Source organism: Corvus hawaiiensis, chromosome 15 (genome assembly GCF_020740725.1).
Source record: "Corvus hawaiiensis isolate bCorHaw1 chromosome 15, bCorHaw1.pri.cur, whole genome shotgun sequence".
NCBI classification, from domain to species: Eukaryota; Metazoa; Chordata; class Aves; order Passeriformes; family Corvidae; genus Corvus; species Corvus hawaiiensis.
In genome coordinates this window covers 18,522,469-18,545,768 of record NC_063227.1, presented here as the reverse complement: position 1 = coordinate 18,545,768, position 23,300 = coordinate 18,522,469, and the positions used below count along the sequence as shown (strand labels likewise).

At 55.3% G+C, this 23,300-nt stretch overlaps 5 protein-coding genes across 5 annotated transcripts; all 5 read right to left on the bottom strand.

Moving 5' to 3' along the window:
- Nucleotides 1-952: 952 nt before the first annotated feature.
- Nucleotides 953-8,507, bottom strand: LOC125333572 (protocadherin beta-15-like). The gene is made up of 2 exons (XM_048319527.1): nucleotides 8,343-8,507; nucleotides 953-3,844 (listed from the first exon to the last, which is right to left on the bottom strand). Exon 2 carries the CDS (start codon nucleotides 3,828-3,830, stop codon nucleotides 1,389-1,391), a length of 2,442 nt encoding a protein of 813 aa, XP_048175484.1. The 5' UTR covers nucleotides 3,831-3,844; nucleotides 8,343-8,507; the 3' UTR covers nucleotides 953-1,388.
- LOC125333568 (protocadherin beta-15-like) lies at nucleotides 4,562-8,349 on the bottom strand. Its single transcript, XM_048319523.1, has one exon. The coding sequence runs from the start codon at nucleotides 8,329-8,331 to the stop codon at nucleotides 5,890-5,892; it is 2,442 nt and encodes an 813-aa protein (XP_048175480.1). The 5' UTR covers nucleotides 8,332-8,349; the 3' UTR covers nucleotides 4,562-5,889.
- A 1,640-nt stretch (nucleotides 8,508-10,147) lies between the features above and the next one.
- On the bottom strand, nucleotides 10,148-13,066 carry LOC125333569 (protocadherin beta-15-like). Its single transcript, XM_048319524.1, has one exon. The coding sequence runs from the start codon at nucleotides 12,839-12,841 to the stop codon at nucleotides 10,400-10,402; it is 2,442 nt and encodes an 813-aa protein (XP_048175481.1). The 5' UTR covers nucleotides 12,842-13,066; the 3' UTR covers nucleotides 10,148-10,399.
- A 646-nt stretch (nucleotides 13,067-13,712) lies between these two features.
- Nucleotides 13,713-16,892, bottom strand: LOC125333567 (protocadherin beta-16-like). Its single transcript, XM_048319521.1, has one exon. It carries the CDS (start codon nucleotides 16,189-16,191, stop codon nucleotides 13,720-13,722), a length of 2,472 nt encoding a protein of 823 aa, XP_048175478.1. The 5' UTR covers nucleotides 16,192-16,892; the 3' UTR covers nucleotides 13,713-13,719.
- A 68-nt stretch (nucleotides 16,893-16,960) lies between these two features.
- LOC125333566 (protocadherin beta-16-like) lies at nucleotides 16,961-22,860 on the bottom strand. Its single transcript, XM_048319520.1, has 2 exons — nucleotides 19,327-22,860; nucleotides 16,961-17,914 (listed from the first exon to the last, which is right to left on the bottom strand). Exons 1-2 carry the CDS (start codon nucleotides 21,760-21,762, stop codon nucleotides 17,795-17,797), a joined length of 2,556 nt encoding a protein of 851 aa, XP_048175477.1. The 5' UTR covers nucleotides 21,763-22,860; the 3' UTR covers nucleotides 16,961-17,794.
- Between the last annotated feature and the right edge of the window lie 440 nt (nucleotides 22,861-23,300).

The window sequence follows — 23,300 nt, the reverse complement described above, 5'->3', positions numbered from 1 at the left end:
AAAAAAACCCCGTAGAATTTTGAAAAACCTGGAAGGAGCTTTCCCAAAGAGAATAACCCTACAAAGACTTCTGTCTCCACAAAAAGAGTGAAGATGTTCTCTTTATTTCAGTCTTACACGTTTTTTTCAATTTCTAAACTCAGGGCTATCCAAGCTTACAGTGTTAAACTGTGTAACTTCAGCACAACACAGCGGGAGGAAGGCTTTCTGAATATTTCATGCATCACGGACATCATTCAAACAACCAGTTATTATAGATGGGGTGGCAGTCCTGCTGTAGAGGAACAGGCAAGATAATGCTCAAATACCCTTCAGAGAGTAGAAGGAAAAAAGGCAAAAACGGGACTGCAATTGTTCTTACACAAACCCTGAAAATCACACAGGGACAGGTTTCTACTCCCATCAAGAAGCTTCTGGATTCAGGAACAACAATGAGGAGACCAAACTCAATGTCCTTTTTTCAAGTTCTGCTTGATTTTATGTTCCGAAAATTGTCTTTTAAGGACTTGTGGAATTTTTATGCAATGCACTCAATGACAATGAATATGTTTTCACAACTCCGTTCAGTCTACCCCAACACTGTCTGTGCTGCTGTACTTGCAAGGTAATCCCAAGGTACAGAACACCCAAACTACTCTTGTTCGCTAAAGGAAAATTTTGTTGTGAATTTTGCTGCTCTACTTTGAGCTAGAGAAGGTGAGACAGTTGTACTCAAAAGGTCAAAATCTCCTTCCTGCCCACAGAGCTTGAATTACCTCTGCTGCAATGGCCGGATGGGAGAGTCTCTCTGCTTCACCAGGCAGCACGACTGAAGCATATGCAGACATACAAGGTCTGCATGGACAAACATAGTGACAAGAAAGCAAGCACACAGAGCTCACATGTCTCAGACAGGGACATCCAGAACCCAGAGAACAAAGGGCCTAGTGCTCACACAACATTGTGACTCGGTACTCACAGCTTCCTCACTTTCCAGAGCTGGGAAAAAGCCTTCTTGCATTTTAGTGAGGATATGATTTGTTTGGCCAACTGTGACCTCGTGTTACAGCGCAAAACAAAAATATCCACTGCCCTGTCAGACAACAAGAGACATAACTACTTAGATGGGAGTGCTAACCACATCCTTACAGCTTATCAGAAATGCCTCTACCAGGTGAAACACACTACTGACTAAATGAAGGAACCTCAGGTGATTATAATTTCTTTTTTTTTTTTTTTTTTTTTTTTTTTTTGAGTCGGAGACAACTTTTATTCTCACTTAGAATTTGTAGGAAGTTGGTTATGCCAATTGGAAACACGGGTTTACTCTAGAGGAACCGTTGCCACAGGCTGCAGCCTGGATCCTTCTTCCCATGAGCCATGAAGCATCCAGATGTGCAGACCCTGTGCTACTTAAAGGAAAGAGTGTTGAAGTGTCCTGCAGAGAGAGTCCCAGGGTTGTCTGGTGCCATGTCCTCTGTGCTCACAGGGACACAGGGGAAATCCTGTTCATCATCAGGGCCCTGGCCCACGGCGCTGTGCTGTGGTGGCAGGCTGGGGAGGATGGGCTTGAGGAATTTGAACTCGCTGTTGCCCGAGCCCGTTGTGAGGCTGATCTCGTAGCAATAGGCGTGGGGCAGGGTCCCTGCAGCGGCTGCATCGGCCAGGCCGCTCTGCAAGTTGTCGGCACCATAAAGCACATGGCCAGCCTTCAGCTCCTGTCTCTTGCACACCTTGCGAGCGACAAAGACGGCGGTGGAGATGAGGAAGAGGAGTGAGACAAAGACCAAGGAAATGATTAAATAGGTGGTCAGGGAGCCGCCCTCATCCTCTGTGGCCGCACTGCTGTGCGGGAGGCGCACGTCTGAGAAGTCCTTGAGCACGAGTGCGCTCAGAGCTGCGGTGGCTGACAGCGGGGGCTTCCCGTTGTCTCTCACCAGGACAACGAGCTTCTGCTTCACGGTGTCTCTCTCTGTCACCGGCCTCCTCAGACGCACCTCCCCGCTTTGGGCACTCACCGTAAACAGCCCGGGGTCGCTGGCCCTCAGCAGGTGGTACGAGAGCCACGAGTTCTGTCCCGAGTCGGCATCCACGGCCACCACTTTGGTGACGAGGTAGCCCGCCTCAGCCGACACGGGCACCAGCTCACTGGACGGTGGGCTGCTGTCCTGGGCTGGGTAGAGCACGAGCGGGGCATTGTCATTCTCGTCCAGCACGACAAGGCGGAGGGTGACGTTGGCTCTGAGGGGAGGAGACCCCGCGTCAGAGGCACTGACTGTGACCTCGGTCTGCCTCAACTGCTCGTAGTCCAGGGGCCGCAGCACGAAGACGTGTCCGTTCTCGGAGTTCACAGAGATGCAGGAGCAGGAAGGCCGCTCTGCCGGTTCGACTGGGGCCAGGGAATAGGTCACCTTGGCATTGAGCCCCACGTCAGCATCTGCAGCACTGATGGCTCCAACAAACACCGTGGGGACGTTGTTCTCACGCACATACATGGTGTATGACGTCTGGTTGAACACAGGGGCATTGTCATTGACATCCGAGATGTCCACGCTGAAGGTCTGCGTGGTAGTGAGGGGAGGGGACCCCGCATCTGCTGCTGTGACAGTCAGGATGTACTGAGCCGTCTCCTCGCGGTCCAGCGCGCTCACTGTCACCACCTCATAGTAATTCTTAAAGGCTGGCCGCAGGGAGAAGAAGAGCTGATCCTCGAGAGCACAGGAGATCTTCCCGTTGGCACCAGAATCCTGGTCCCTGACCGTAAAGAGGGCAACCACCGTGCCAGGCGCTGTGTTCTCGGGGAGGGGACTGCTGAAGGAACTGACCACCAGCTCTGGGGCATTGTCATTCACATCCACCACCTCCACCAACACTTTGCAGATTGCTGAGAGTCCCCCACCATCTGTGGCCCTCACACGGAATTCATGATGCTCTGAATCCTCGAAGTCCAGAGGTTTTATGAGTTTAATTTCACCGGTTATGGGATCAATCACAAACGCTGAGTTGCTCTGGCCCACTGCCTGTCTGAGTTGATAGGAAATGTCCCCATTAACTCCGGCATCCGGATCTGTTGCCAGCACACTCAGAACCACAGAGCCTTCTGGCATGTTCTCTAATACCTGTCCAATGTACAACTCTTGTGTGAAGATGGGAGCATTGTCATTTACATCTAGAATGACAATTTTCACTTGGGTGGTCCCACTTTTGGGAGGAGAGCCACCGTCCACAGCAATGAGACTGAAATCCATCTCTGCCTGTTCCTCTCTGTCTAGTGGCTTTTCCAAAACAAGTTCAATATATTTGTCATCTTCACTCCGACTGCCAAAGGAGACACTAAAGTACCCGTTCTCGGGAGAGATGCTGTATGTCTGGATATTATTGCTGCCAATATCGAGATCCCGAGCACCCTCCAGAGGGAAACGCGAACCCCGGTCGCTTGTTTCGGGAATCCTAAAGATGACTTGTTCCTCGGGGAAAACGGGTGAATGGTCATTGATGTCTTCTAGAGCCACCTCGACCCGAAAGAACTGCAGGGGGTTGGCGAGCAGCAGCTCGAAGGGGAGCATGCAGGTGCCGGAGTGGCCGCACAGCTCCTCCCGGTCCAGCCTCCCCGCCACGACGAGGCGGCCGGAGGCGCGGTCTAAGCGAAAATGCTGCCGCCCGTCCTCCGAGACCAGGCGGGCGCGGCGAGCCGAGAGCTGCTCCGGCGTGAGCCCCGCGTCCTCCGCCAGGTTGCCAACCAGGGAGCCGCTTTCCGCCTCCTCGGCTACGGAGTAGCGGATGGGCTCGGCGCGAGCGTGCGGCACGGACAGGAAAGCACACAGACAAAGCACTTGCCTTGCGATCGCCATGGCGCGGCGGCGGCCTCGGTCTCGGGGATCTCCCGGGCGATTCCCGGCGGAAAGCGGCGAAGTGGGGGGCGGGCGCCTTCCGTCGCTGGCTCCGATTCCGCCGGCGGCCCGGAACGCAGCCGCGGTGTCCCGGCAGCGGGTGATACGGGGCAGCGCTCGCCGCCGCAGCCGCTCTCACCTTCTCCCGGCTCCGCTGGGCTGAGCTGTGCTGGTCTGAGCTGTTCTGAGCTGTTCTGAGCTGTTCTGAGCCGGGCTGCGCTGCGCTGGGCTGGGCTGGGCTGGGCTGGGCTGGTCCGGGCTCGGCCGCCTCCGCTGCCGCAGCCGCTCGGCGCCGCCTTGGCCGAGAGCACCACCCAGCGGTGCGCGCTGGGACTGCGCCCGCCGCCGCCCGCAGCCCGCGCTGCCGCTCGCCCCGGCCCGCGGCTCCAAGCATTCCGAGACACCCGGTGGCCAGATTGGAACGCGGCCTTTCCCAGGGCAGCGGGAAGCCGAGACTGAGCCCGGAACCACTGAGCCTCATCCCTCAGCAGGAGAAGCAGCGCACCGATCGGGCGATGGAAATAGCACTGAATGGTAATGCCACTGAAGACCCTGCGCGCTTCATCTCCTTACTCAGCTACTCTGCCCTTCCAACTTTGCTTCAGTCAAGGGACGCAGTGAGAAAAAAAAAAGACGTAGAATTTCGAAAAACCTCCACAGAGCTTTCCCAAAGAGAATAACTCTACAAAGACTTCTGTGTCCACAAAAAGAGTGAGGATGTTCTCTTTATTTCAGTCTTACACATTTTTTCAATTTCTAAACTCAGGGCTATCCAAGCTTACAGTGTTAAACTGTGGAACTTCAGCACAACACAGCGGGAGGGAGGCTTTCTGAATATTCCATGCATCACGGACATCATTCAAACAACCAGTTGTTATATATTATATACCAGTTATATATATGGGGTGGCAGTCCTGCTGTGGAGGAACCGGGAAACAATGCTCAGTACAGGTCAGAGAGGAGGAGAAAGGGCAAAAATGGGAATGCTCATGCTCTAACACACATGGAGAAAATCCTGTAGGGACAGCTTTCTACTGTGAACAAGAAGCCACTGATTGCAGAAACAAGAATGAGGAAACAAACCTCAAAGTCCTTTTTCCAAGTTCTTCTTGATTCTAACTTCCCAAAATTATCCCTGATGGACATGTGGCATTTTCATTCACCCAAAGACAATGAACACGTGTTCACAAATCTCTACAGTTACAGCCTACCCTAACACATCTAACCTAATGCTGCTGTATTTCCAAGACAACCTGAGGGAGACAGAACACCAAACCCACACATAGGCCAAAGGAAGATTTTCTTGTGCATTTTCCTTCTCCTCTCTGCCTTGATGAAGATGACATCCCTATACCCATACGGCCAAAATAGCCTTCTACTCTACAGAGCTGGAACCGCCTGCATTGCAAAGGCTGGGTGGGAGCAACTCCTGTTTCTCTGGGCAGCACTAGTGAAACATCTGCAGGCACACAATGGCTGAACAGACAGACATACTGAGAGGAAAGTGTAACACACACAGCCCACAAACCTCAGATAGAGACATTCAGAACTGCAGAAAGAAAAAGCCCTGTGCTAGCAGAATGTTGGGACCCAGTATTCAGAACTACCTGGCTTTTCTGAGCTGCGAAAAAGGCTTTGAGCCGTTTCAGCAAGAGTGAGATTTGTCTTCCCAACTGTGCCATTGTGTTCTAGCAATGAGTAAGAGGTTCATGGTCTGGTCTGACAGGAAGAGAGACAAGAGCATAGGCTGGAGTGCTAACCCCATTCTTAAAGCCTATCAGAAACAGCTGTAACACAGGTGAAATATATGATTGCCTGAGGGAGAGAATCTGACTGTCTTTTATTTGCTTCTTTGTGGTTTTCGATTAGGAGACGACTTTTAATCTGACTAAGAATTTGAGGGAAATTGGTTATGCCAATTGGAAAGACAGGTTTGCTCTGGAGGAATCGTTGCCACAGGCTGCAGCCTGGATCCCCTCCTCCCATGAGCCATGAAGCATCCAGATGTGCAGACCCTGTGCTACTTAAAGGAAAGAGGGTTGAAGTGTCCTGCAGAGAGAGTCCCAGGGTTGTCTGGTGCCATGTCCTCTGTGCTCACAGGGACACAGGGGAAATCCTGTTCATCATCAGGGCCCTGGCCCACGGCGCTGTGCTGTGGTGGCAGGCTGGGGAGGATGGGCTTGAGGAATTTGAACTCGCTGTTGCCCGAGCCCGTTGTGAGGCTGATCTCGTAGCAATAGGCGTGGGGCAGGGTCCCTGCAGCGGCTGCATCGGCCAGGCCGCTCTGCAAGTTGTCGGCACCATAAAGCACATGGCCAGCCTTCAGCTCCTGTCTCTTGCACACCTTGCGAGCGACAAAGACAGCGGTGGAGATGAGGAAGAGGAGTGAGACAAAGACCAAGGAAATGATTAAATAGGTGGTCAGGGAGCCACCCTCATCCTCTGTGGCCGCACTGCTGTGCGGGAGGCGCACGTCTGAGAAGTCCTTGAGCACGAGTGCGCTCAGAGCTGCGGTGGCTGACAGCGGGGGCTTCCCGTTGTCTCTCACCAGGACAACGAGCTTCTGCTTCACGGTGTCTCTCTCTGTCACCGGCCTCCTCAGACGCACCTCCCCGCTTTGGGCACTCACCGTAAACAGCCCGGGGTCGCTGGCCCTCAGCAGGTGGTACGAGAGCCACGAGTTCTGTCCCGAGTCGGCATCCACGGCCACCACTTTGGTGACGAGGTAGCCCGCCTCAGCCGACACGGGCACCAGCTCACTGGACGGTGGGCTGCTGTCCTGGGCTGGGTAGAGCACGAGCGGGGCATTGTCATTCTCGTCCAGCACGACAAGGCGGAGGGTGACGTTGGCTCTGAGGGGAGGAGACCCCGCGTCAGAGGCACTGACTGTGACCTCGGTCTGCCTCAACTGCTCGTAGTCCAGGGGCCGCAGCACAAAGACGTGTCCGTTCTCGGAGTTCACAGAGATGCAGGAGCAGGAAGGCCGCTCTGCCGGTTCGGCTGGGGCCAGGGAATAGGTCACCTTGGCATTGAGCCCCACGTCAGCATCTGCAGCACTGACGGCTCCAACAAACACTGTGGGGACGTTGTTCTCACGCACATACATGGTGTATGACGTCTGGTTGAACACAGGGGCATTGTCATTGACATCCGAGATGTCCACGCTGAAGGTCTGCGTGGTAGTGAGGGGAGGGGACCCCGCATCTGCTGCTGTGACAGTCAGGATGTACTGAGCCGTCTCCTCGCGGTCCAGCGCGCTCACTGTCACCACCTCATAGTAATTCTTATAGGCTGGCCGCAGGGAGAAGAAGAGCTGATCCTCGAGGGCACAGGAGATCTTCCCGTTGGCACCAGAATCCCGGTCCCTGACCGTAAAGAGGGCAACCACCGTGCCGGGCGCTGTGTTCTCGGGGAGGGGACTGCTGAAGGAACTGACCACCAGCTCCGGGGCATTGTCATTCACATCCACCACCTCCACCAACACTTTGCAGATTGCTGAGAGTCCCCCTCCATCTGTGGCCCTCACACTGAGCTCGTGAGTCTCTGCCGCCTCAAAGTCCAGAGGCTTTGTGAGTTTAATTTCACCACTCATAGAGTCAATTGTGAACGAGTTGTCGGTCTGACTCACTGCTTGGCTGAACTGATAGGAGATGTCCCCGTTAACGCCTATATCCCGATCTGTTGCCACCACTCTCAGAACCACAGAGCCCTCTGGTGAATTTTCCAAAACCTGCCCAACATAGATTTTCTGCGTGAAGACAGGAGAGTTGTCATTTACATCTACAACAATAATGTGGACTTCTGTGGTCCCACTCCTGGGAGGAGAGCCACGGTCCACAGCAATGAGATTGAAACTCATCTCTGCCTCCTCCTCTCTGTCTAGTGACTTTTCCAAAAAAAGCTCCACACTTTTGTCATTCTCGCTGTGGCTGCCATAGGAGACATTAAAATACTCGTTCTCAGGAGAGATACTGTATGCCTGGACTGTGTTGCTGCCAATATCAAGGTCCCGAGCACCCTCCAGAGGGAAACGAGAACCTGGCTCGCTCGTCTCCAGAATCTTAAAAGTGATTCGTTCCTCGGGAAAGACGGGTGAATGGTCATTGATGTCTTCCAGAGCCACCTCGACCCGAAAGAACTGCAGGGGGTTGGCGAGCAGCAGCTCGAAGGGGAGCATGCAGGTGCCGGAGTGGCCGCACAGCTCCTCCCGGTCCAGCCTCCCCGCCACGACGAGGCGGCCGGAGGCGCGGTCTAAGCGAAAATGCTGCCGCCCGTCCTCCGAGACCAGGCGGGCGCGGCGAGCCGAGAGCTGCTCCGGCGTGAGCCCCGCGTCCTCCGCCAGGTTGCCAACCAGGGAGCCGCTTTCCGCCTCCTCGGCTACGGAGTAGCGGATGGGCTCGGCGCGAGCGTGCGGCACGGACAGGAAAGCACACAGACAAAGCACTTGCCTTGCGATCGCCATGGCGCGGCGGCGGCGGCGGCCTCGGTCTCGGGGATCTCCCGGGCGATTCCCGGCGGAAAGCGGCGAAGTGGGGGGCGGGCGCCTTCCGTCGCTGGCTCCGATTCCGCCGGCGGCTCGGAACGCAGCCGCGGTGTCCCGGCAGCGGGTGATACGGGGCAGCGCTCGCCGCCGCAGCCGCTCTCACCTTCTCCCGGCTCCGCTGGGCTGTGCTGGGCTGTTCTGAGCTGTTCTGAGCTGTTCTGAGCTGAGCTCGGCTGCGCTGCGCTGGGCTGGGCTGGGCTGGGCTGGGCTGGGCTGGGCTGGGCTGGTCCGGGCTCGGCCGCCTCCGCTGCCGCAGCCGCTCGGCGCCGCCTTGGCCGAGAGCACCACCCAGCGGTGCGCGCTGGGACTGCGCCCGCCGCCGCCCGCAGCCCGCGCTGCCGCTCGCCCCGGCCCGCGGCTCCAAGCATTCCGAGACACCCGGTGGCCAGATTGGAACGCGGCCTTTCCCAGGGCAGCGGGAAGCCGAGACTGAGCCCGGAACCACTGAGCCTCATCCCTCAGCAGGAGAAGCAGCGCACCGATCGGGCGATGGAAATAGCACTGAATGGTAATGCCACTGAAGACCCTGCGCGCTTCATCTCCGTACTCAGCTACTCTGCCCTTCCAACTTTGCTTCAGTCAAGGGACACAGTCAGAAAAAAAAAAAACCCCGTAGAATTTCGAAAAACCTGGAAGGAGCTTTCCCAAAGAGAATAACCCTACAAAGACTTCTGTCTCCACAAAAAGAGTGAAGATGTTCTCTTTATTTCAGTCTTACACGTTTTTTTCAATTTCTAAACTCAGGGCTATCCAAGCTTACAGTGTTAAACTGTGTAACTTCAGCACAACACAGCGGGAGGAAGGCTTTCTGAATATTTCATGCATCACGGACATCATTCAAACAACCAGTTATTATAGATGGGGTGGCAGTCCTGCTGTAGAGGAACAGGCAAGATAATGCTCAAATACCCTTCAGAGAGTAGAAGGAAAAAAGGCAAAAACGGGACTGCAATTGTTCTTACACAAACCCTGAAAATCACACAGGGACAGGTTTCTACTCCCATCAAGAAGCTTCTGGATTCAGGAACAACAATGAGGAGACCAAACTCAATGTCCTTTTTTCAAGTTCTGCTTGATTTTATGTTCCGAAAATTGTCTTTTAAGGACTTGTGGAATTTTTATGCAATGCACTCAATGACAATGAATATGTTTTCACAACTCCGTTCAGTCTACCCCAACACTGTCTGTGCTGCTGTACTTGCAAGGTAATCCCAAGGTACAGAACACCCAAACTACTCTTGTTCGCTAAAGGAAAATTTTGTTGTGCATTTTGCTGCTCTACTTCGAGCTAGAGAAGGTGAGACAGTTGTACTCAAAGGCTCAAAATCTCCTTCCTGCCCACAGAGCTTGAATTACCTCTGCTGCAATGGCCGGATGGGAGAGTCTCTCTGCTTCACCAGGCAGCACGACTGAAGCATATGCAGACATACAAGGTCTGCATGGACAAACATAGTGACAAGAAAGCAAGCACACAGAGCTCACATGTCTCAGACAGGGACATCCAGAACCCAGAGAACAAAGGGCCTAGTGCTCACACGACATTGTGACTCGGTACTCACAGCTTCCTCACTTTCCAGAGCTGGGAAAAAGCCTTCTTGCATTTTAGTGAGGATATGATTTGTTTGGCCAACTGTGACCTCGTGTTACAGCGCAAAACAAAAATATCCACTGCCCTGTCAGACAACAAGAGACATAACTACTTAGATGAGAGTGCTAACCACATCCTTACAGCTTATCAGAAATGCCTCTACCAGGTGAAACACACTACTGACTAAATGAAGGAACCTCAGGTGATTATAATTTCTTTTTTTTTTTTTTTTTTTTTTTTTTTGAGTCGGAGACAACTTTTATTCTCACTTAGAATTTGTAGGAAGTTGGTTATGCCAATTGGAAACACGGGTTTACTCTAGAGGAACCGTTGCCACAGGCTGCAGCCTGGATCCTTCTTCCCATGAGCCATGAAGCATCCAGATGTGCAGACCCTGTGCTACTTAAAGGAAAGAGTGTTGAAGTGTCCTGCAGAGAGAGTCCCAGGGTTGTCTGGTGCCATGTCCTCTGTGCTCACAGGGACACAGGGGAAATCCTGTTCATCATCAGGGCCCTGGCCCACGGCGCTGTGCTGTGGTGGCAGGCTGGGGAGGATGGGCTTGAGGAATTTGAACTCGCTGTTGCCCGAGCCCGTTGTGAGGCTGATCTCGTAGCAATAGGCGTGGGGCAGGGTCCCTGCAGCGGCTGCATCGGCCAGGCCGCTCTGCAAGTTGTCGGCACCATAAAGCACATGGCCAGCCTTCAGCTCCTGTCTCTTGCACACCTTGCGAGCGACAAAGACGGCGGTGGAGATGAGGAAGAGGAGTGAGACAAAGACCAAGGAAATGATTAAATAGGTGGTCAGGGAGCCGCCCTCATCCTCTGTGGCCGCACTGCTGGGCGGGAGGCGCACGTCTGAGAAGTCCTTGAGCACGAGTGCGCTCAGAGCTGCGGTGGCTGACAGTGGGGGCTTCCCGTTGTCTCTCACCAGGACAACGAGCTTCTGCTTCACGGTGTCTCTCTCTGTCACCGGCCTCCTCAGACGCACCTCCCCGCTTTGGGCACTCACCGTAAACAGCCCGGGGTCGCTGGCCCTCAGCAGGTGGTACGAGAGCCACGAGTTCTGTCCGGAGTCGGCATCCACGGCCACCACTTTGGTGACGAGGTAGCCCGCCTCAGCCGACACGGGCACCAGCTCACTGGACGGTGGGCTGCTGTCCTGGGCTGGGTAGAGCACGAGCGGGGCATTGTCATTCTCGTCCAGCACGACAAGGCGGAGGGTGACGTTGGCTCTGAGGGGAGGAGACCCCGCGTCAGAGGCACTGACTGTGACCTCGGTCTGCCTCAACTGCTCGTAGTCCAGGGGCCGCAGCACGAAGACGTGTCCGTTCTCGGAGTTCACAGAGATGCAGGAGCAGGAAGGCCGCTCTGCCGGTTCGGCTGGGGCCAGGGAATAGGTCACCTTGGCATTGAGCCCCACGTCAGCATCTGCAGCACTGACGGCTCCAACAAACACCGTGGGGACGTTGTTCTCACGCACATACATGGTGTATGACGTCTGGTTGAACACAGGGGCATTGTCATTGACATCCGAGATGTCCACGCTGAAGGTCTGCGTGGTAGTGAGGGGAGGTGACCCCGCATCTGCTGCTGTGACAGTCAGGATGTACTGAGCCGTCTCCTCGCGGTCCAGCGCGCTCACTGTCACCACCTCATAGTAATTCTTATAGGCTGGCCGCAGGGAGAAGAAGAGCTGATCCTCGAGAGCACAGGAGATCTTCCCGTTGGCACCAGAATCCTGGTCCCTGACCGTAAAGAGGGCAACCACCGTGCCAGGCGCTGTGTTCTCGGGGAGGGGACTGCTGAAGGAACTGACCACCAGCTCTGGGGCATTGTCATTCACATCCACCACCTCCACCAACACTTTGCAGATTGCTGAGAGTCCCCCACCATCTGTGGCCCTCACACGGAATTCATGATGCTCTGAATCCTCGAAGTCCAGAGGTTTTATGAGTTTAATTTCACCGGTTATGGGATCAATCACAAACGCTGAGTTGCTCTGGCCCACTGCCTGTCTGAGTTGATAGGAAATGTCCCCATTAACTCCGGCATCCGGATCTGTTGCCAGCACACTCAGAACCACAGAGCCTTCTGGCATGTTCTCTAATACCTGTCCAATGTACAACTCTTGTGTGAAGATGGGAGCATTGTCATTTACATCTAGAATGACAATTTTCACTTGGGTGGTCCCACTTTTGGGAGGAGAGCCACCGTCCACAGCAATGAGACTGAAACCCATCTCTGCCTGTTCCTCTCTGTCTAGTGGCTTTTCCAAAACAAGTTCAATATATTTGTCATCTTCACTCCGACTGCCAAAGGAGACACTAAAGTACCCGTTCTCGGGAGAGATGCTATATGTCTGGATATTATTGCTGCCAATATCGAGATCCCGAGCACCCTCCAGAGGGAAACGCGAACCCCGGTCGCTTGTTTCGGGAATCCTAAAGATGACTTGTTCCTCGGGGAAAACGGGTGAATGGTCATTGATGTCTTCTAGAGCCACCTCGACCCGAAAGAACTGCAGGGGGTTGGCGAGCAGCAGCTCGAAGGGGAGCATGCAGGTGCCGGAGTGGCCGCACAGCTCCTCCCGGTCCAGCCTCCCCGCCACGACGAGGCGGCCGGAGGCGCGGTCTAAGCGAAAATGCTGCCGCCCGTCCTCCGAGACCAGGCGGGCGCGGCGAGCCGAGAGCTGCTCCGGCGTGAGCCCCGCGTCCTCCGCCAGGTTGCCAACCAGGGAGCCGCTTTCCGCCTCCTCGGCTACGGAGTAGCGGATGGGCTCGGCGCGAGCGTGCGGCACGGACAGGAAAGCACACAGACAAAGCACTTGCCTTGCGATCGCCATGGCGCGGCGGCGGCGGCGGCCTCGGTCTCGGGGATCTCCCGGGCGATTCCCGGCGGAAAGCGGCGAAGTGGGGGGCGGGCGCCTTCCGTCGCTGGCTCCGATTCCGCCGGCGGCTCGGAACGCAGCCGCGGTGTCCCGGCAGCGGGTGATACGGGGCAGCGCTCGCCGCCGCAGCCGCTCTCACCTTCTCCCGGCTCCGCTGGGCTGAGCTGTGCTGGTCTGAGCTGTTCTGAGCTGTTCTGAGCCAGGCTGCGCTGGTCTGGGCTGAGCTGCGCTGGGCTGCGCTGGGCTGGGCTGGGCTGGTCCGGGCTCGGCCGCCTCCGCTGCCGCAGCCGCTCGGCGCCGCCTTGGCCGAGAGCACCACCCAGCGGTGCGCGCTGGGACTGCGCCCGCCGCCGCCCGCAGCCCGCGCTGCCGCTCGCCCCGGCCCGCGGATCCGCGCGCACACGCGGGGGCTCTTGCGGTAGAAGGCGCTCCCATCCTCCCGAGAGAGAAGTGCTGGGCAGGATCGGCAGTAGCCCTGCGTGGAGTTCTCTCATCAGAGCATCCCCGGCAGCCGCTCCGCGTCCGTCCTCGCCGCTCTCTGGCACTAACCCGCGGTCAGGAGCGCGTTCTCGTCTAGAGAGAGGCGAGTATGAGCCCTTCGAGAAGCTCGGCGGCAAGAGCGGAACCATGAGTTTTCCAGGGCAGCATGAAACGGAGGCTGAACTCGGAGGGACTGAGCCGCCTTCCCCGGCAGGAGAAAGCGGCCTGGAGCCCCCGCAGGGACAGTACACCTAAAAACAGCAGGGAACGGCACTACAGCTACTGGGAAATCTCAGGTTGAAGACGGGGAAGGGAGGTGGATCCCAGCACGACTCAGGCGTGGACGCGCACGCCTACTGGCCAGTCTGGCAGCTGAAAGGAGTGGCTGCGCTCCCCGGTTGGGCTTCCCTGTCGCAGGCGGTCTGCGAGTGGTATAGCGGCTCCTCGTCCTTGTCCAGCCCCGCCTCAGCATTGCTATGCGGGCTGGGCAGGACGGGCCTCAGGAACCGGAATTCGCTACTTCCCGAGCCGCTGGTCAGACACATTTCGTAGCGGTAAGCCGGCGACAGAGTGCCCGTGCCGCCCACGCCCACGCCGTCGCTGGCGAAGTCTCCGTCAGCGTAGCAACTGGGGGAGGGTGGAGAAAGTTCTGCCCGGACACGAGCTTTGCAGAGCGTGTTCGCCGTCAAGACGAGGACGGACAAGAGAAAAAGGGACGAGATGCAGCACAGGGAGGCAATGAGGTAAGTGGTGAGCATTTCCTCCTCGGCCACCTGCGGCTGCTCTCCGCTTGCAGGATCGTGGCCAAGCTGGTGGAAGGCATCGGAGAAATCGTCCACCAGTGCCACGGCGAGGGTGGCAGTGGCGGAGCGCGGCGGCTGCCCGCGGTCCCGCACCAGCACGATGAGCCTCTGCCGGGCCGCGTCCCTCTCGGACACGGCCCGCGCCGTGCGCACCTCGCCGCTGTGCAGCCCCACGCGGAACAGCCCCGGCTCCGTCGCCTTGACCAGCTCGTAGGACAGCCACGCGTTCTGCCCCGCGTCCGCGTCCACCGCCACCACCTTGGCCACCAGGTAGCCGGAGGGCGCCCAGCGCGGCACCAGCTCTCCGGCCGCGCTGCTGTCGGGGGCCGGGTGCAGCAGCACGGGCGCGTTATCGTTCTCGTCCCGCACGACTACGCGTAGCACGGCCTGGGCGCTGAGCGGCGGGGAGCCGCCGTCGGCTGCGCGCACTGTCACCTCGAAGGCGCGCACCTTCTCGTAGTCCAGCGGGCGCAAACTCCGGACGGTTCCACTCTCCGCGTCCACTGACACAAATGATGCCGCGGCGAGGGTGCCTGTTGGTGGCAGCACTAGCGCGTATCTCACGCGGGCGTTTTCTCCCGCGTCAAGGTCCGTGGCACTGAGGCGGCCCAGGCTCCTCCCCGCGGGCTCGTTTTCGCTCATCCCCATGGTGTAAATGGACTGGGTGAAGGTGGGTGCATTGTCGTTCACATCCAAGAGCCGAACGAACAGGGTCTTGGACACCGAGAGGGCGGGGGAGCCCTCGTCGCGGGCTCGCACTGTCACGTTGTATTCCTCCACCTGCTCCCGGTCCAGTGTCTCTGATGTCACCAGCGCGTACGCGTCGGCTGCCAGCAGCGTGATCCTGAAGGGTTGCTCCCCTGTCAGCTCGCAGGTCGTCCTGCCATTGTCCCCCGAATCTCGGTCCCGCACATTGAAGAGGGCCACCACGGTGTTCAGAGGGGCGGCTTCGGAGAGGGTGCTGGTGAACGAGGTGATGATCACCTCGGGGGCATTATCGTTCACGTCCTTCACCTGCACCTCCACCTTGCAATGCGTGGACAGGCCCCCTCCATCTGTGGCCTGGACATCTACCTCGTACAGCTTTGTTTCTTCATAATCCAAAGGCTTTTTGAGTCGAATCTGACCTGTCTCTGGGTTTATTTTAAACGTTTCGAAATTTTCCTCTGAATTTTGAACTATGGAATAGACTATTTCCCCGTTTGTGCCTAAGTCTAAATCACTAGCAGACACTACCACCACTATGGCATCCTGTGAGCTATTTTCCATTATGGAGACTTTATACAGACTCTGGGTAAATACCGGGATGTTGTCATTTATATCCAGGACTACCACGCGGATTAAGGCTGTGCCAGACCGCGGTGGAGTCCCACCATCCACAGCCGTGATGCTGAAAGCAAGTTCTGCCTGCTGCTCCCGGTCCAGGGCTCGATCCAACACCAGCTCGGCATACCTCCTGCCGTCACTCCGCCGCCGGGTATACACAAGGAAATACTTGTTCGAGCTGATACTATAATGCTGAAGACTATTGTTCCCCACATCTGGATCGTGAGCGCTTTCCAACAAATACCGAGTCCCAGGCATTGTCAGTTCCGGGATCTTTAAAACTATCTCTTTATTTAGGAACACAGGAGCATGATCATTTATGTCGGTGAGTCTTACCTCAGCTCGGAAGGATTGCAGTGGGCTCTCCAGCAGCACCTCGAAACGCACCAAGCAGGGCTCGCTCTGTCCACACAGCTCCTCCCGGTCCATTTGCTCTCTCACCACCAAATCCCCGGTGTGCTGGTTAAGCTGAAGATACTGCTTTTCTCCTTCAGGAACGAGTCGAGCCTGACGAGCCAATAATTCCTCACTGGTCAGTCCCAAATCTTTAGCGATATTCGCCACAAAAGAGCCTTTCTCCGCCTCTTCGGGCACAGAGTACCGAGCGGGTTCTGCTCTCATCCCCAGGACGCAGAGGAGAAGGATCAGAGCCACCGCTCGCCCCGGGAGCGGCTCCTCGCTCTTCATCAGCTTCATTCCCTTCCAGCGACCCGATCTCCTCTCCTGTGAGCTGGAGGGAGCCGCCGATACAGCCTGCAGACCCCCGAACGGAGCAGCCCGAGATGGTGCAGCCCCGCCCGCCCGAATCGCGGGGGCGGCGGAGCTGGGAGCTGCGCGGAGCTTCCGCGGTCAGCAGCGGCACCAGGCGGCCGATCTGTAGAAGGATTCGAAGCTTTCCCACCGCAAAGCCTGGAAAGCAGAGATTACCGGCTCGATTTCTCTCTTCCGAGGTCAAACCATAGAGATTTAACTGTCCATACAGCCGTATTCAAAGTGTGGCCACCGGCTGAATGAGCAGTGCCTCTGTTTGCCTTCTACTTCAAAACGAGATTTATTTAAAGCTGGGTTGTTCCTTTTGTTTTGGTTCCCTCTCCCTTCCCCCCCAGTGCGAACGCTTTGAATAAATTACTTTCCGGCTGTTTAGCTAAAACAGCAGCGTATTGTTATCCAGGACCCAGGTGAGCTGGTCTCGAACCACGGCAGCTGTTTTCCCCCAGTTCACGACCTCTCCTGCTGGGAGCCTTCAGGAATGGGCTGGAGGCAGCATCTTTTAGACCTCAGCTCGACTCAGAAAACGCCCCTCCGCCTTGCTCCGACATCTGAGACCGTCCTATTTCCCAGGTCGTTCCGATTTCCCCTGCTTAAAATCCACTCCAGATGCACGGATTATTGCCGAAATCCTGCTCTTGGGTTGGTTATTTCCTCGGCGATGACTGTAGCAAATGACCTCGAGACAACACACTCACCCGAGGGAGTTCCAAGTAGGTTTTATTGTTTTCTGTCATCACGCATTCTGCTCTTTAAAATGTTTCAACGACAGGAAATATCACATTACTTTATAGATTAATATCGATTGATGAAAGAAAGAGAAAACAGAAAGCTTCTTGACACCCTATATTCTACAGTTAATTGCAAACGGTTTTATCTATTTTCCTGTAAAACCACAAACAATACTTTTAATTATCTTAACTTTTAACAATTGCGAAATGGTAATTTCAACTTTATGGGGGGAAAAAAAGGAAGAAAGAATACATTGCTCAAAGCCCACTCTTTACAATAAGGAGAACCTATAAACTCCTGGTCAAATATGCCAAGTGTGCCAATGTCAGCAGTTACAAATGTAAACAGCTTCTGCTTATTATGTAAGAAATTCCTTTGTAAGCACCAGTTAATTTTGCTTAATATCTGTTTCACCTGATGTTAAACACATGGCAGAAAATTCAGATATTATTACAAAGCTCTCTCCATAAAAAGAAAGAAACAAACCACGAAAAGAAGCCCCACAGAGAAGGCAGCGTAACAAACAGTTAAAGATCTTCTGCCAGTCTTCAGTATTTCCCGTAGTATGTAGAAGCAGTAGCACTCTCACAATCATACATTATTATGTAATCAACATGCAACACGGTTATCCTCCTCCATCCACAGCACAATTACAAAATACCTACATGAATAAAGTACTGCTCAAAGGGAAAGTACTCTCACAGAGAAGCCTTCTTCTCCCTGGTACCTTTTAGGTAGGCGTTTGGTCTCTTTGTTCCCTTTTCCCTGTGAGGACAGACAAACTTGTCTTTCTCTTCACTTATTGATGGGCGAGCCAAGGGTTTTGATGGGAACTGACATTTAGCTCCAGCTCCCTGTTTGCAGGGCAAACTGCATCTGCAGCTCTGGGCCCCATATCTTCAGAGAGGGGAGCACTGCCCTGCAAAGAACAGAGAGCGGTTGTCATTGGAGTGTTGAAGGAAAGCAGACATCACCGGGAAGCTTGGAGGGCGTGTCTTACAGCACTGCCTGTGTCACACCGCTCCTCTCTACCGAGAGCCAAGGAGAAGGTAAGACTTGGTGGGTCTCTGACCTGAGTGGAGAACACCTAAATAGAGAAACCATCCTCCACAAAGGTACTATAGAAAAACTTTTATGAGCCTGAAGGACTAATTCAAAATAGTAAGAGCCCCAAACAGAAACCACTTTCTCACAAACTGTAAATGTGGTTTAATGTTGGTGTATCAAGAAAGGTCCTTGTCTTCCCTGAGGCTACTGTGGTTCTGACAACCTGCAGTAAAGTGAGTCCAAGTCATCAGTGGTTATGAAATACGAAGATATTAACCGACCCTGATGATGTTTGTGTTTCTTCAGCCTCATATTGTTCATAATCCAGCCTACTATGAAGTGCTAGATTGATCCTTGGAAACTCTCCGTGGGGTTCCCACAGAATCCCATACTAAGAGGTAACCGACTCTGATAACCACACTTTTCTGGCCAGTACTATTCACTCAAGTCACGAAAATATAAGGGAATTTAATGGCAGAGGTCCCCACCTCCGTAGCCTCCAGCTTGAGGACAGCTTGAGCTCAGCAGTGCCACCATCCTGGTGAATGGCACGTGGCAGCACCGAGCACCAGCTCCTAACAGCAGTGCAGGGGACATCGTCGGTGACAGGGGACATCGTCGGTGACATCCCTTTGCACAGTTGTTCCCGCAGTCCCATCTGATGCTGGACAGGCCACTACATTCCCGTTACTGCCACCTCCGGGAGGATGTACCCCTAGGAATGGTGTCATTCCTGCTCCAGGTCCCTACGGGCTCTACACAGTGTGTGCGCAGGAGCCACTATGGGGACACATCTCTACCTGTACTTTCCACCTTCTCATGGTCCAACTCCTCCCCTCCTTTGAAATGACACCAAAGAGTTGATCTAACACGAATACTCAGCAGAGATGTGGGTGCAGCTGCCCAGAGAGGTGGTAGGTGCCCCATCCCCGGAAATATCCAAGGTCGGGTTGTATGGGGCTCTGAGCAAACGGATCTAGTTGAAGGTATCCCTGCTCATTGCATGAGGGTTTGGACTTAATGGTTTCTAAAGGTCCATTCCAACCCAAAATGTTCTATCCTTCTATGATGCAGAGAGGCGCGGTTAGTCAGCATTTGGGGAGCAGCTGAGCCCTGCTAGATCCTCCTGGGACGCCTCTCCAGCGGCTCTGAGAACCCCTCTATCCTCTCATCTCCTCCCACCCCAGGGACTAGCAATTCTGCAACTTCAATAGTCCTTGCTGCCAGGATGTGACACACCTCCCCCCTGCCTGCCCGATCACCTCAGCCCTGTCAGTCCCTCACCTGTGCATTCCAGTCGCCTTCACCCCCGAAGCTGGCCACATCCTGCGAGCACACCGAGCTCCGCTGTTCGCCCGGGCCGGGGGGCAGCCCGGCGGGGAAGCAGGGGAAGAGCGGCTTGAGGAAACGGAACTCGCTGTTGACAGTCCCGGCGGCGAAGCAGACGTCGTACACGTAGCTGCGGGGCAGGGAGCCCGCGTTGCTCTCCGTGGCCGTCGTCGGGAACGTGGGCAAGGTTTCCGTCTCGCTCCGCCTGGCCCGCCGCACCTTCACTACCACGGCGGCCACCGCGGTGGCGAGGAACAGCGCCGACACGCAGGTGAGGGAGGCGATAAGGTAAAGAGTAAGCGGCTCGTCGGGGTCGGCGGCCGGTGCCTCCTCGCTCACCCGTAAATGGGCTTCGGAGAAGCCGTCCACCAGTGCGACGGTGAGGGTGGCAGTGGCGGAGCGCGGCGGCTGCCCGCGGTCCCGCACCAGCACGATGAGCCTCTGCCGGGCCGCGTCCCTCTCGGACACGGCCCGCGCCGTGCGCACCTCGCCGCTGTGCAGCCCCATGCGGAACAGCCCCGGCTCCGTCGCCTTGGCCAGCTCGTAGGACAGCCACGCGTTCTGCCCCGCGTCCGCGTCCACCGCCACCACCTTGGCCACCAGGTAGCCGGAGGGCGCCCAGCGCGGCACCAGCTCTCCGGCCGCGCTGCTGTCGGGGGCCGGGTGCAGCAGCACGGGCGCGTTATCGTTCTCGTCCCGCACGACTACGCGTAGCACGGCCTGGGCGCTGAGCGGCGGGGAGCCGCCGTCGGCTGCGCGCACTGTCACCTCGAAGGCGCGCACCTTCTCGTAGTCCAGCGGGCGGAGGATATAAACATCCCCATTTTCAGGGTTGACTGACACTTCGGGCTGCTCTTTGCCCTCCTGCCGCACCAGTGCGTAGTTCACACGCGCATTTTTTCCTGCGTCGGCGTCCGTGGCCTTCATGCTGCCGATCCGGAGCATGGGGCTGTTGTTCTCCGTGACCGACATGGTGTAAACCTCCTGGGTGAACTCTGGGGGATTGTCGTTCACATCCGATATCTGCACGAAGATGCTTTCCCGAGAGCTCAGCCGCGTCTTGCCCCAGTCCGTGGCTGTGATGGTGATGTTATACTCCGCTGTCCTCTCCCTGTCCAGAGCCGCGTTTGTTCTCAGTTCGTAGTAATTATCAAAAGTGGGGGTGACACTGAATGGTAAGTCGCCGTCGATGGAACACTCCGTTCTGCCGTTGTCCCCGGAGTCCTGGTCCCGCACACTGAACAGAGCCACCACGGTGCGTGGCGGGGCGTCCTCGGGAATGGAGGCGGTGAGGGAGGTGAGCGCTATCTCCGGGGCGTTGTCATTCACGTCCAGGACCTCCACCTGCACTTTGCAATGCGCGGACAGCCCCCCGCCGTCCGTGGCTTTCACCACCATCTTGTGGTTTTTTGCTTCCTCGAAATCTAGCTTGCCCGCTACTCGAATCTCCCCGGTGGCCGGGTTCAGCTGGAAGAGTTGCCGGGATCGCTCCGATGTCTGGGTAAACGCATAACGCACTTTCCCGTTGGACCCTTCATCGGGATCTGCGGCAGCGACTCTGACCACCAGCTGTTCCAGGGGGCTGTTCTCAGCCAGGCTCACCTCGTAGACCTCCCGTTCGAAGACAGGGACGTTGTCATTGGCATCCAGCACCACGATCCGGACCTGAGCCGTGCCCGACTTAGGTGGGGACCCCCCGTCGATGGCGGTGAGGAGTAAATTCAGCTCTCCCTGCTCTTCACGATCCAGCTGGCGCTGTAGGACAAGTTCCACGTATTTTACTCCATCTTTTCCTGTTCCCAGAGCGAGGGAGAAATGAGGATTGGGCCCAAGGCTGTAGTTCTGCAAACCGTTAATGCCCACGTCCTTGTCCTGGGCGCATTCCAAGGGAAAGCGGGACCCAGGAGATGTCGTTTCCTGAATCTCTAAAACCATCTCCTTCTCCGGGAACACGGGCGAATTGTCATTTACGTCACGAATTTCCACCTCCCCTCGGATAAGCTGCAATGGATTTTCAAAGAATATCTTAAAGACAAGTGTGCAGGTATCGCTCTGCGGACAGATCTCCTCTCGGTCCAGCGATTCCTTTGCCGTCAGGACTCCGGTGTTTTGATTGAGTAGGAAAAGCTGCTCGTTCCCCTCGGATACAACGCGGGCCTTGCGAGCTGCAAGCTGGCTCAGAGGGACCCCCAGGTCCTTGGCAATATCGGCGACAAAGGAGTCCCTCCCCATTTCCTCCGGCAGAGAGTAGCGGAGGGTTTCAGCCCTGCTCTGACACACGCAAACGCACAGAATAAACAGGATCACTTGCCTCTTGCTGACTCTGCTCTGTCTCCCACACGCCATCACTCTCCAAAAAAGCCATCCACCGTCCTCCGCAGCTCCCAGCATTTTTCAGTGGCGTCCGAAGCAGAGCGGTGTGGGCCAGCAATCGTGGGGTGAGGCAATCTGGAAGCCTCCGAATGCTCCGACTCCTCTCCGAGCAGCTCAGCTCACTCGGTTTTTTGTCTTCCTGTGTCTGCAGACCCGGGGCGGACCGAGGAACGCGCCGGTCCGCGGCCAACATCCCCACCCAGCGTCGGAAGGGGGAATATTTCCTCTCATTCGGGGCAGCGCAGCTAGTTCGGGGCTTGCTGCTTGAATCCGCACTCTTTATACCAAAGAGAAGAGAAAAGGTGCGGTGTAAACGCTCTCCTCTCTCGGAGGTGGGATCCCTGCCCGCCTATAAAGCGCTGCTCTGGGTATCACATCCCTGCTCTCAACCACGAACTCTTCATACGCAGCTTTTGTGTAGGCATGGCAAGATCCACTGCCACAGAAGAGATTTTCCTTCTCTTCTGCACTTGTTAATCAGCACAGGACGATTAGCAAGTGTGGCGAGTCAGAGAAGCTATTGAAAATGAGAGCGGATGCCAGAGAGCGGACAAGGAAACGTCTCCAAGTAAACGCTTCGCCACCACAGTAGATGATAATGCTGTTCTAGGACACATCAGCTGGGTTTTTTTTCTTACTGGGTATCTCACCTCGCCCGACTTTTACACTTTTCTATGTGAAAAAGAGGTTAAACTTGAAGTCCTGTATCTGCCCAAGGATCTGTGGCCAACAGCCAGTCAATACAAAGGGCAAGGAAACAAACAGGGAGCTCGTAAGTTAAACTCCTCGATAGACAAAAGCTAACGAGAAGCTAACGGGGACAATAGCAAAGATAAGGCTCTTACCACACTAATTGATGGGCGATTAAAGGAATAATTGAAGCGTAAAGTGCAGAGGTTCAACAAGAAACTCTGTAAACGAGAAAGGAAAAGAAGTTCTAAAGATTCTCACGGATTATCAGAAAAATCACCTCATTACGAGGTGCTTAAGGGGGGCTCCAGGAATTTGCAAGGCTTATTATGAGATGATTAGAGGCAGAATCAAACTCGCTAAGAGGGAGAGGTTAAGAACAGACCTGTTAGGAACAACCGTGGGACAACGGAGGTGGAAAGAGATACCCAGAGGTTCTGAGCACAGTCTGGCACTGTGATGCCGGATCTGTGCCGGAAACCGGATAAAAACCTCAGGGTCAGGCAGGCATGACTGGCCCCGAAGACAGACTTACACCTCGACTGCTTCTAAGATGAGCGCACACACTGTGCTGAGGATGTGCACAGCTGCCTGCGAACCCAGCCCAACCTTCCTCTTAGAGAGTTAAAAAATGAAGGAGAAAACAAAATAGTGCTTGCGCTATTTACCTGTGGTTCGAGCATTTTTAATTCAGATTTTACTAGAAAATTTTACGCTTTTAAAAATTATTATTATGAAGTATCACAATCCCCTTGGTTTGGGCACCTTTTCTTTAATATCCTAGATGTTTTCCCCTTATTTTAGTTTGCTAAAAGGAGTGACGCTGTCAAACAATACTCAGGAGGTCAAATCCTAGAAATTCTCTG

Coding starts and splice junctions, on each gene's coding strand:
- LOC125333572 (XM_048319527.1), bottom strand. CDS start 3,830: ATGGCGATCGCAAGGCAAGTGCTTTGTCTGTGTGCTTTCCTGTCCGTG.
- LOC125333568 (XM_048319523.1), bottom strand. CDS start 8,331: ATGGCGATCGCAAGGCAAGTGCTTTGTCTGTGTGCTTTCCTGTCCGTG.
- LOC125333569 (XM_048319524.1), bottom strand. CDS start 12,841: ATGGCGATCGCAAGGCAAGTGCTTTGTCTGTGTGCTTTCCTGTCCGTG.
- LOC125333567 (XM_048319521.1), bottom strand. CDS start 16,191: ATGAAGCTGATGAAGAGCGAGGAGCCGCTCCCGGGGCGAGCGGTGGCT.
- LOC125333566 (XM_048319520.1), bottom strand. CDS start 21,762: ATGCTGGGAGCTGCGGAGGACGGTGGATGGCTTTTTTGGAGAGTGATG. Junction 17,915..19,326: donor AAGGCGACTGGAATGCACAG/GTGAGGGACTGA, acceptor TGTTCTTTGCAG/GGCAGTGCTCCCCTCTCTGA.